The sequence below is a fragment of the Gracilinanus agilis genome, chromosome 4 (assembly GCF_016433145.1).
Source record: "Gracilinanus agilis isolate LMUSP501 chromosome 4, AgileGrace, whole genome shotgun sequence".
Taxonomy (NCBI): Eukaryota; Metazoa; Chordata; class Mammalia; order Didelphimorphia; family Didelphidae; genus Gracilinanus; species Gracilinanus agilis.
Genome location: NC_058133.1, coordinates 307,343,590 through 307,356,896, shown reverse-complemented (window position 1 = coordinate 307,356,896; position 13,307 = coordinate 307,343,590). Strand labels below are relative to the sequence as shown.

The window sequence follows — 13,307 nt, the reverse complement described above, 5'->3', positions numbered from 1 at the left end:
AATTCAACAAAATATTTGGAGACCTCAGTAACTTGGAATAAATATTTATTTGAAATAAGCACAGAAAAAGAAAAATGATTTTGATTTTACATATATTATGGGCATCATGGTACTTTCCTTCTCAACAGGTGGAGCAGCAGCTGGAGGGAAAGAATTTGGAACTGAACCTTTTGAAAAATGAACTTTAAAATATTTTTAAGAGAGAGAGAGTAAATATCCCTCATTTATATTTATGTAAGGCTTCTGCTTCTTCAGTTGGGAATGGCTGGTGTCTTGGTTGTATTTTACAAAAATGAGTCCAGCCATGTTTCACTTACCTAAATGGATACTTGACTGAAGAATAGTAACTAATACTTGCATAGTATTTTACATTTCATGAAATACTGAAATACTTAAAACAATGGGTGGCTAGGTAGTATAGTAGAAAGTGCCGGGATAGAGACAGACAAACTCATCTCCCTGACTTAAAATCTGTTCTAACATACTTACTACCTGTGTGACTCTGGGCAAATCACTTAACCTTGTTTACTTTAATTTCCTTATCTGGAAAATTAGTTGAAGGAAATATTAAATCACTTCAGTATCTCGGCCAGGAAAATCCCAAATGGAATCACAAAGAGTTGGACACAACTGACTGAACTGACATAGTGAATGTGTTCACATGTTACTGGAAGACCTAGAACATATCAATTTTGAAATTCTTACTATCACTGAAACCAGACATGGCACTAATTTTCCACTTTCCAGCTGCATCTTTACTTGCTACCAGCACATGCATGTACTTTCTTATTTCTATAAAATCTTTATAAAAATGCTCTAGACAAAAGCAGTCAAGTGGTGCAGTGGATAAAGCACTAGACACAGAGTCAGCAAGACCTAATTTCAAATCCAACCTCAGACACTTAGTAGCCTCAGTTTTTTCATTTAAAATTTGAGAGAAAAGCATCTATTTCGCAGGGTTTTGGGGTAAGTGAAAAGAGACGGTATTTGTAAAGAGCTTAGCACAGTGCTTGGTACATAGCAGGTATATATGAATATCAGGTATTATTATTTAAAGGATATTCTTGCTGAAAGGATGAGAAGGCCTAATAGACCACATCTTTTCATTCTCATGATGAATTGAGAGGTGAAGAGAATACAAGGTCTTATTATTGATTTTTTAGAAAATAGCAAAATACACCCTTAAAATATTTTGTAATACAAATAAGTTTCTGATGTATAGGTTAAAATTATATAAAATTTCTTATTAGATATAAATACAGAAAGAGCTATGTTCAATGAGCCTCTGCTTACCAATATTATGAGAAACCTAAAACGAGGAACTAAATACTTGGCAAAAGTATTCACTATTTTTATGGAGGGTGTCCTGTGCAGAGTTCAAATGGAAGAGGGATTTCATCTCATGATCTGGAGTAAGAGGAGAACTAAGAGTACTTCAAGTCCAATCACCTCAGTTGAAGGTAAAGAAACTAAAAAAAAACTAAAAAGAAACTAAAAAAGGTAGAGAAACTAAAAAGAAAAAAAAAAGTAAAGAAACTAAAAGAGTGGAAATGACTTGCTCAAGGCAAGTCATGCTGACTAGCTGTGGGACCCTGAGCAAGTTTCTCAACTCTGTTTGCCTCAGTTTTCTCATTTGTAAAACGAGTTAGAAGAGGAAATGGCAAACCATTTTAGTATCTTTACCAAGTAATCTCCAAATAAGGTGATGGTAGAGAAGGATGTGGTTGAAAAGTGACTGAACAACAACAAATGCATGTATTAAGGAGAAGAACCAGGATACCTGCATCTATGAAATTACATTACTGACTTAAGTCAGTTATTGAAGAAATGTTTATCAATAAAAACAGCAAATGCAAAATATAAAAATCAGTTTTTCTTATGAGCATTTTTGGCATCCGGGGCCCATCCAGACAAAGCTAAGGAGAACCAATGTGGTTTATATTATGAATAAATAAAGTCTCCCTAATTCAATTTGAAGCAGTTTACACATGATTAAGAAAACAGCAAATACATGGTCACTCTGGTCAATAGCTTCCAATCTTCATGATTAGTATGAATATTGAACCTATCAGTCAATTATGTGACTATTTGCAAGATGTTTGTTTCTTTATACAAAGCTAAGAGATGGTTTAATCTCTTTATAAGGTGGAATTTCCCAGTTTTCCTATAGAAATGTAGAATTTCAAAACAAAAAATTACTTTCAATATCACCTATATTATATTTATATATATTGATTTAAATTTATATTATATTTATAGAGGTATATAAGATTCTAAAAAGAAAGACAGTGGAACCAATAGAGATGATGTCCCTTGATGAAGTTTATGCTGCTAGAATATGCTAGAAAAAGAGGGGAGGAGAAGATGGAGGATTTAGTGGGGAGTCATTAACCCAGATCTGCTTCTCAGGGTACTGCTCTTTCCATCTCACTTTGCCAATCATTTTTTTTATACAAAGATAAAAACACATTTCAAAAATGCCACACAAATGTAGTTGTTACCAGTAGGTGATTAGCATTCTACCCCAAAATAAGGGAGCAATTACCTAATAATTAACTGCTAATCTCTATCTAGTAAAAAAGACTTTGATGTCTGATATGAAAAGCAAAACATTGTACAGATTTTAAATCATTTTCGTGTGGGAAATTAGTTCTTATGCCACATACTATTATTTCTGTATTAATAATAATTGATTCTAACTGAACAATACTTCAAATGAATATATCTGGGAGACCAGACATTCAACACATACTCAACAAATAAATGTATGAACATCACTTTGTAATGCAATCAAGATAAAAACAAAACAATATAATCAAAGGAATAATTTAGGACTTGATATAGTAAAAAAAAAATTAAATGACCAATGATATATTTAAAGTGTAGCTTTTGTTTGTGATTAAACATCACAAATTATTTATTGGTAGTTTTCATAATTGATATTAATATTAGTTACTGCTAAGCTCTAAGTAAGAATTTTATTATGTTTTTTGGGGGGATTGGGCAGAAGTTTGAAATTCTGATTTTAACCCTTTTAAGGAAAACTAGTGTAGATACCATACAGACCAGGAAATCATCAGGAAACTATAATATTATCAAATTGCCTGGTACACTCAGATATTAAGTATCTTACTCACAATCATACAAAAAGTATGTGCTAGAGTTTGTCTTGCAATCAGATTTTCCTGATTCGAAGGCTATTTTTTTTAATCCAATATGTTTCTCTGCATCTCACAGAATAAAATATTCTTAGAACTGGAATGGACCTAAGTAGCCAACTAATCATAGACTTAGATATAGAAGAGACCTCAGTAGTCCTTTATTTCAACCCCTTCATTTTCTGAATGAGTAAAGGGAAGTTAAAGATGGTAAGTGAATAGTCTAGGTGACAAAGGTACTAAATAGCTGAGTCAGGACTTGAACTTGGGTCCACTGATTCCAAAAACCAGGTGCTTTCCATCGGACATGCTGCCTTAAAGAAATGTCTAAACATCTCTGACAAATGCATATCAAAACTTTGCTTATAGATATTTAATTAAGGGCAAACCACAATCTCACAGAGAAGCCTATTCCATTATTGTATAGCTCTTATTCTTAGGAAGTTTGATTTTTTTTTCCTTAGCCACAAAACTAAATTTGCCCCTTTGCAACTTTCACCTCCTTATTCTTGAGTTTCTGCACTGGGAAAATCATTCTAATTTCTGTTCCACATGAAAATCTGTCAAATACATGAAACCAATTATTATTTTCAAATGATAGCCTAAACTAAGGTCATTTTTATGATGTGTTGTTAATATAATGTCCAAGATGGAGAAATAACAAAGATTAACCAATGAAAAAAATATTGTTCTATGTTCTGATTTGAAACTGAGCAGCATGGCATCTCATAATGTTAAATTACAAGTGAATGGATAATATTAGCCTGAATCTAATAAGCTGCCTTTCAATCTAAGCTTAAGAAGTAAGGGCCAGGGGGCTGAAGTTTTGAGAGTTCTCTCAAAGTTTCAGCTAGTAAGCTGAAGAAAAAATTCACATTAATAATTATCCCCATGGCAACAGGTACAATGAGTGAAAATCAGCAATATGTAGCACACAAATTGATGCTGGATGAACTGTCTGTGATTCTTCCTCACTGATGACCATAAAATTGAGTTGATTTAATTAGGAAGAGTAGACAGGGCTGTCTCGCAATGGCTATTTTTTCTTTCTAAGAATTGGATGTTGAATCAGATATTTATTAAAACAAGAGATGGGCTCTCTCTTGTGGGGTGTTCTGGAGTTGTAACTTATTATTCTACATTTCACTGTGTATGTGAAGTGACTTGGAAAAAGCAAATAGACAATATAAAATGAATTTCATCCATATTCTATATCTACCTACTAACTGCTCTTATTGTGGAATCTTTGTCAATATCTGTGTTTACAACTGGGATTGCTAATTTTACACATGAATGGTCAGTGTCTCTCTGAAAAAAAGACTAAGGCAGAATGTGTGGGAAAATGGGCATGGGAATTCCTGGCAAAAGACAACTGGATTACTAACGCTGACTCCTTCAAATACTATCGCACTGACAATGATTGTTGGATCAGTCATTTTTCAGTCATGTCTGACTTTTTGCTACCCCATTTGGGTTTTTTAGGCAAAGATACTGGAGTGGTTTACTATTTCCTTCCCCAATTCACTTTACAGATGAGGAAACTGAGGCAAACAAGGTTAAGTGAGTTACCCACAGTCACACATATAATAAATGTCTGAGGCCAGATTTGGACTTAGGAAGGTGACTTTTCCTGATTCCTGGCCTGGCACTCTCTCCACTGAACCACTTAATCTTGTCCCCAGTTTCTTAATTACTATATAATGAAGAAATTGGATATGGTGACTTCTAGGTTATCTTCCAATTTAAAATATATGTTGTATGCTTCATTCATTTAGTGAATATTTGTTAAATACCAAGTATGTTATAGATGCTAGGGCAGACACAGAGACAAATATGACACTGTACCATCTTGAAGGAGTTTATAATCGCTCTCTTTCACACACACACACAAATATATACACAGATACACACAGAGATACAGTGTTAGACATTATTATCCCATACCTCAGAATTTATCTCTCCTTTAAAAATTCAAATACAAAAATTTTGTATGAATTATTGTGAACCAACTAAAGAAATTTGAAAAGTAAGTAGAAATTTAAAAATGAGGCATTTCAACTTGTTTAATAAAGATTCCTACAACCCTCAGTCATGAAATCGGGCTGGGAGATGAAGCAGAAGTATCTTTTCTTTAAACTCTTTTGTTTATTGTATCATCTTATGTATTTTATATTATTCCCCACAGAAGACTTAAAGAAAATATTTTAATTTAAATCAATTAAAGGGACATTAAGCGCCTACTATGTACAAATACCATGCTAGGCTTTGGACATAGGAAGGCAAAAACTTTGCTTTTCATAACTTTAGAAAAGGTACTTTTGGAAATACTATTTGTATATATCACAGATATAAAATAATATGAATAGAGTAAAATCATTTAAGATTGGAAAGGATGGATGAGGGAGATTTTTCAACAGTATTTACACTGAGATGAGAACTATTATATTTGGGAAGCTGCAAGATGCCAGGGGTCTCTAGCAATGAAGTCTCACCTTTAACTGCCCCCTCTCTCCAAGTTCTCGGGGGGCCCTATAGAATTCTGAGCTGTGGCCTGACCCCCTCTCCGCAGCTAGAATTCCACTCTGCAATTTGAATCCCACAAAACTCATATCTTCCTGACTTGCTGTGCTCTACCCACTGTGCATCCAGCTGCCATGTCTGAACACATAGTAGGAGCTTAATATGTACTTGTATATGTACACAAATCTAGTTCTCATCTACTTAAAGATGATAATTTAGCTCATGGGAGTAGATTCTAAGACCATAAATCAAGAGGTTAGAAGGAAACTTAAAGGTCATCAAGTTTCCTTTCCTGTTTGGGGTTGAGAATACTAATAATTAACAGTTGGGCTCTGAACTGGAAATATTTTTACTTTCAAATCCAACATTCTTACTACTATACCATGTTGAGATCACCAAGGTCAAAAGTAAAGTGATGAGGAGAGGGTCCAAAACACAGGTTATTTTAGATCTTTTATTAAAAAATCATAAACCTAATAACACCATTAATTTGTTTCTTTAAGGTGGTATAAAAAGCCAGGTCACCCTTCTTGGGAGGGGCACTATGGAATTCTGTGAGGCAGCTTTGACCACTCTCAGGATCATGGATGCTATAGGGCTAACTGTGACATTTTCCCTCTGGTTTCTAAATTACTTTCAAGCAAATAAATGATTTGCTTTCACAATTAATCTTAATGATATATTTCTGAAAATGATATGTAGGAGGTAGCTAGGTGGCTCACTGGATTCATTGGAGAAGGAAATGGCAAACTACTTCAGCATCCTTGCCAAGAATAGCTATGACCCATGGGGTCAGGGAGAGTCAGATAAGACTGAATGACCTAATAAAAAAATATTATGAAGAAGAGATACAATTCCCACGAAACTGGAAATATACTTGTCCTTGGCAATTTCTTTTGAATGTGTCCCAAGTGTACTCATTTCTATAAACAGGAATCATGGTCAGAGACCAAAGTAGGGTGATGCAGTTCATATCAAATGTGCATCTGAGGAATAGGAAATGAGATGATTTATTATCAATATGATTAATCATCAAGCCAAAGCTATGTATATATTATGTTTATTATTGAAATTGGAAAATTTCTTAGAATACTTGAATTTTTGTCTTGCAACCAAAATAAGTGAGATATAAATTTAAATACAATAATGAAATCTGTGGTAGCTTTTATTGGGAAAAATTAGTAAGGAACATAAAATAGTACTAAAAATAAAACAAGCTAAATATGTTCCTTTAAAAAACATTGAAGTTTTGGTAGTGTTTGAAAAAAACAAAAGATGTCCTATAAAGTAATTTGTGGAATTTTGTGATTTTTCTCCATTTATATTCCATAAATCCAATTTTGGAATAAAATGGTATCAGTTGAAACCATGTACTCAGCACTACAAAAATTTTTGTTATTGGCCCTGCAGAATTAAAAAGGGCAACCATTACAGTCAAGTGTGCAAATCAAGTTGGCCCTAGAAACCATTTGTTCTTTTCAAAGTCTGCCGTGCTAAGAAGAAACTTTAATAACATTATTACTAAAAATGAAGAACAGTATACCCATTCTACCTCCTCACTTCATTTTCTTCTAATCAGTTTCCATTACCACACAAATCAGGAACTAAACCAGAAAAAAAAAACCCACAAACCACTGTCCTTAATTTGGCATCAACACCTCTCCAATTTCACAGATGCATATTTGTTATAAACTACCACATCTTTCTTTTGAACCCTGTCTCTGTTTTCTGTTTATAGAAATGGTACATTTGGGATACATTCAAAAGAAATTACCTAGGGCATACATATTTCTAGATTCATTGCAACTGGATCATCTCTTTTACATATGATTTACAGTAATATATAATTCAGTTTAATTATGAAAACAAGTTATTTACATGCTTGAAAGTGATTTGTGGTTGTTTTTCCATGACTTGATTTAGAAATCAGAGAAAAGAAAACGTTAAGGTTAGCACCTCAAAGAAACAAATGAATGGCATTATTCGTTACATTTCTCAAGGCATCTTATTAGTACAGCTTGCTTTAAATGATGTAAGCTTTTAAACAAATCTAGAGAGCAATAATGCCTCGAGAGGATTTTTTCTGTAAATAAATTTGTAAAATATTTTACTAACAGCAGGTGGCAATCTTTGAAAATCTGTTTGCAGCAGCACCATTTTACTGCTGTGGTTACAAATGCGGTTTCAAAGGACAAGCTAAAAAATCCTTTAAATGTTGAGAAATTGGTTCAGATAGCTTCAAAAACCAAAAGATTTTTATTTAATCATGCTTATAGTTTTAATGAAAATTCTTACAAGACAAAATAAATGCCTAAATGTGTTTATTTCTTGCAGACAGGGAACAAGGTAATATTCAGTGCTGTTTTATATGCATTTTGTCCTCCTCCACAAAACATTACAGGAAAGAGATTTTTCAAAACTAAGATTTGCTATTGCCTAGGAAAACCTCTGTTAACCTCAGCTTTTCCTAGGAATTTGTTCCTATTTTGAAAAATGCATTGCTTCTTCTCTATTATCTCCACAAAATAGAGTTTCTGATTTTTTAAGCCAATTAGAGTACAGCTATATGCTAGGCACTATGCTAGATGCTAAGGAAGTAAAGACAAAAATCCAGCACCTTTTGCCCCCAAGGAACTAACAGTCCATCTTTAACCCCATTTAACATATTGTCTAAATGGAAAGAAGTTGATATACTTTTAGAAAACCTTTGAAAGAGGAAAAATATCAAGTGCTGACTCTTCTACTTGAATTCTATTAGAGTCTTTATTAGACTGTGAGATTCTTTGAGAATGAAAGTCAGAACTGATACCAATTCACATAATTTTAAAGCTGAAAGTTTCTAAAATTATCGTATGTTTATAGCAAATCATATCTTTTTTTGGTGTTACATATTATATTATTGTATATGTAAGATTAATGACAATTCAAAACTACATTTATATTTTTCATACATAAAATATATAGCATAGATATAAAATTAATATATGCATTTATATTTAATACTTAAAAATTAAAAATAAATAAGTATATGTCCTTGTGCTTAGAATTAAAAAGTAAAATACAGTAGGTAGAAGCTAGCCTAAAGGAAGTATCTCGGGCAACCCTTTTATTTTATAGAAGAGGGTAGTAAGGCCCTGTGAATTGCAATGATTGACCAGAGATAGCAAGTTAGTGGTAGAATTTATACTAGAAACCAGCTCTCTCAAATCGGAGGACTTTTTTTCCCATTCGATCACATTCGGAAACCTATTCCATATCAGAGACTTCAGAATTACAGAATTTTTGATTGCTATGAAAACTATATTAAAGCATGCAATTATGCACTTCTTAGTCCACTTGCTTCTTTCTTTCTTCTCCTCATTTCTATAGTGTGCTCCTACAAATTTGAGTGGTCATTTCTCGGGCAATTTAAAAGATTTCATTAATGGTAAGAAATAGTCTCAGGGCAGCAGGGTGGCTCAGTGGATAGAACCAGGCTTAGAGAGATCTTAGGTTCAAACATGGCCTCAGATTGTTTCAACCTGTGTAATTCTGGGCAAGTCACTTAACCCCAATTGCCTAGCCCTTACCACTCTTCTGCCTTGAAATGGATACTTAGTACAAATTCAAGGGTTTTAGAGGGAAAAAAATAGTCTGCTCCCTAAAGAATTGTTAGGCTTCTTCTCTAAAATGAAGATGTTAGGTAGCACTCTGTGATTCTTCAACCTATTTTAAATTTAAAATAGAATTAGATATTTTAGATATTTCCCATGGTAATTAAGGCCTGATTTGGGATCTTATGATGACATTCCTTCCAGATCATTTTAATAAAGGGAAAGGGGATTAGGCTAAGAAGTACAATAATAATGTTTCAGTTTTGTAAAAGAAAACAAGATTTCTTCTTTACATCTTTCTTTCTCCTCCTTCTCCTCCTCCTCCTTCTTCTTTTTCTCCTCCTCCTCCTCCTCCTTCTCCTTCTTCTTCTCCTTTTCCTTCTTCTCCTCCTTCTCCTCCTCCTCTACCTTCACCTCCTTCTCCTCCTCCTACTTCTTTTCTTCCTCCTTATCATTCTTCTTATTTTTTTCCTCCTCAAATTCTTTCATTTAATCCTGACAGAAACTTTGTGAGATAGGTAGTATGTATATTATTGTTATCACATTTAAAGTGAGTCAGTTGAGGCTGAACTGTTCAAGGAAACTTAAAAACATGAATAAGTTGAGATTTTCTCAAGATCATAACTTTAGCAAGTTTTGTAAGTGGGACTGAAATTCAACTCTTTGGTGATTCCAAACAGAGAATGCTTTCTACTACACAATACACTCTCATACCACTTATTACAACTATCATTTATAATGTATTTTAGAGTTTATATAAGTTAGGTGGTTAGTGGGTAGAGAGCTATACCTGAAATCAAAAGACCCTAGTTCTAATTTGTCCTCAGCCATTTATGAACTGTGTGGACCTAGACAAATCAGTCATTTAACCTGGAATTAAAGCTAGGTATGTTGATTAGAAATATATTCATCTATTATACTATATTACCACTTAAGCTTCTGTAAAATTAATATTTTAAATTTATACTTTTGTTTTTATAACATCTCATTTAATTAGTTGATACTAAAATCTCTTTTGAAAAATAAATAGCCAGAAATGTCTGATGCAAAGGTTGAGTCTGACAATATATATAATATTCTTCCCTATCATAGTATTCTATTTCTTTTATATCAAGGAGCATATTATATTATCTCTTTGACTATTAAATTTTTCTGTATAAGGCTGAAATTTGTTTGGATTTTAAAAATAAAAATGTATGTTTTATAAAATAGCTTGAAATGAGATCATCTTAGTGATAGGAATAATTTCACATGATATTAATAATCATAACTAGCATTTCAATAGCACTTTACGATTTAAAAATTACTTTTTGAATTTTATTTATCCCCACAACAACCATGAGAGGTAGGTGCTATTATTCTTCCCTTTTTATAGATGAGAAAAGTGATTCTGACCAGTGTTAAATTCCTTGCCCAAGGTCACAGAGATAGTAAACATCTACTAAACATCTAAGGCTGGATTTGGATTCATTTTGAATTCAGATCCAGTGCTCTATCCACTAAACCACATTTTATCAATTTAGACAAGGGTAAATAAAGTGTAGAGATAAAAGGCATATCAAAGAATAAGGAATAGCACATATGTCAAAAATATAATGAAAAGAAAATATCAATAATTTTTAAAAGTTAGTTGTCTTTTCGATTTATTTCTATTACGAGTCAATACAAATAAATGTAATATCAAGGCAATTTATAAAGACAGATATAAAGAAAGATTTTGCTTTAGGATTTTATTTCTCTATTTTCTACTTCTTCCAATCCTTTTCCATCTCTATCCTTCCCCCCCTCCCCAATTTCTAAATAAATATAGCAAGCATAGAAAATTCTCACCAGGGCATCTTTGCTCACTGCATCTTCTGACCTCTTCACCAGTTCCTTCACATTGTTGACCTGTTATTGCTGCACCTTGGCAAATCCTTATTCTCCTTTCCCATCCTCCATCACATGACTTGGAACATCCACTCCAGTGACCCCATTGATTCCACTGGCCATTTGCTAGAGCAAATAACAGAAGAAAGAGTCACAAGTCCATTGGACACTATATAAAGAAGCTTAATAATAGAATGGAATATTTCATGTTGTACTAAGCTATAGATAGATAGATAGATAGATAGATAGATAGATAGATAGATAGATAGATAGATAGAAAGAAAGAAAAAAGAAAGAGATAGATAGACAGATAGATAGACGGACGGACAGACGGACAGACAGACAGACAGACAGACAGACAGACAGATAGATAGATAGATGATAGAAAAAAGAAAGAGATAGATAGATAGATAGATAGATAGATAATTCTACTCTTCCATAAAAGTCTTCTTCTAAAGCCTCATAATGATGAGGACATATTATTGTTGGTTTTTTAAGGCAATGTTAAGATAACATGAAGTTCTAGTAGAACTTATGAAACTGAAAGAAGACTTTTAATCCCAATTATGGTGACAGTCCTTAAGGCTCTCATGTAACAATTAGTCTAGGTATATTTGGAAAGATGCATTCCCAGAAGGCTGGCTCAACAAGCAGTAGACATTTTTTTCCCTCTGTAACAACTTATGAACTCTGAACTCTGTCCACTTAAAATACTCGTGTGTCATCTGACAGTTAAGAGAATGCCTACATTCATGAAATCATGGGTCATTTAAAAACTGAAGCATATAAATAGTGGCCCTAGACTTTAAAATAAAATGCTTTTTTGTTACCTATAATATTTCTATTGATTTATACTTAGCTACCTTTTTCAAAATTGTTAAAGATACATCTAATGCTATCCATAATAGGAAATCATACAAAATAAATAATGAAAAGCAGAATCCTAATAAATTCTGTCATTCTTTAATAATTATTTTATACTTAGCCTTCCTATAGCATAATTTATAAGAGTCTAACTTGTGTTATAATAAAATGCAAGGAACTGTGTCCCAACCTTCATAGTGCATTCTCTTTAGGATTACACCCTATTTTCACAATACATAACTTTTATGTACATAGTTATCTACATATTATTTTCCCACTAGAATTTAAACTCTTAGGGCAGAGATCATTTTAAAAAAATTTCTTCATATCCTTTGTACTTATTACAGTAATTGATATACAGTAAGTATTTAAGAAATGCTTATTGATTGATTTACAGCAAGGATCCTTTAACATCATATTTTCATAAAATTCATTATCTTATGGTTTAGATGCTAAGACTGGTATAAGGAAGTTTCCAGGGCATGTAGAGGTGATGGCAGAATCTATGTCTGATGATCTCATCTTACCTGTACAGTCTGGGTTATAACACTCTCTGCTCTCTGCCCAGGGACCTCTGCATTCAGAGCCACCATGAGCAGCTGCAGTGCACTGCCGGCTTCTTTGCTGGGTGCCATTGGAACATGTCACTGAACACTGACTCCAGGAACTCCATTCCTGCCATTGTCCATCAACTATCAAAAGCAGAAAGAGACATATGGAGACAGATATAATAAAGAAAGATCCTACAGGATGGAAACTTTGGAGCAAAATAAAATTTGCAAATAGTCCCTTTGAAGAAAGAACTTAACTGGGAGCAGTTGGGTGACTCAGTGGATTGAGAGTCAGGTCTACAGATGAGAGGTCATAGGTTAAAATCTGGCCTCTGACATTTCCTAGCTGTGTGACCCTGGGCAAGTCACTTAACCCCCATTGCCTAGCCCTTACCACTTTTCTGCCTTGGAACCAATACAAAAATATTGATTCTAAGGCAGAAGATAAAGGCTTTATTTTTTTAAAGGAAAAGAAAATAAAGAACTTAACCAAAGCACTTTGTCCTAATAATGCATTACTTTTAAAGAGAAATTTAGATATTCAAAAATTTTTGCCCAAATTTGATTTCATTTAAGCCTCATAACAAACTTGTGAAGGTGGTATGTATTAGTGTTCTCATTTTATGGATAAGTAAACTGATTCTGAGACTTATTCAAGATCACAACAATAGGAAGTGCTAATTCTGGGATTTGAACCTATGGCTTGTGGTCCTTTACACAGAATATTTTCCACTATGAAGGGGAAAAGTCAC

The 13,307-nt window shown here is 33.3% G+C and overlaps 1 protein-coding gene across 1 annotated transcript in view; it reads right to left on the bottom strand.

Annotated features, from left to right (window-relative positions):
* Window positions 1–13,307, bottom strand: part of ADGRB3 (adhesion G protein-coupled receptor B3) — a 907,908-nt gene that overhangs the window by 512,379 nt on the left and 382,222 nt on the right. The window contains exons 5-6 of the mRNA XM_044676017.1: window positions 12,532–12,696; window positions 11,102–11,266 (exon numbers count right to left, since the gene is read on the bottom strand). Coding sequence (XP_044531952.1) covers window positions 11,102–11,266; window positions 12,532–12,696 — 330 coding nt within the window. The remainder of the gene's footprint in view (window positions 1–11,101; window positions 11,267–12,531; window positions 12,697–13,307) is intronic.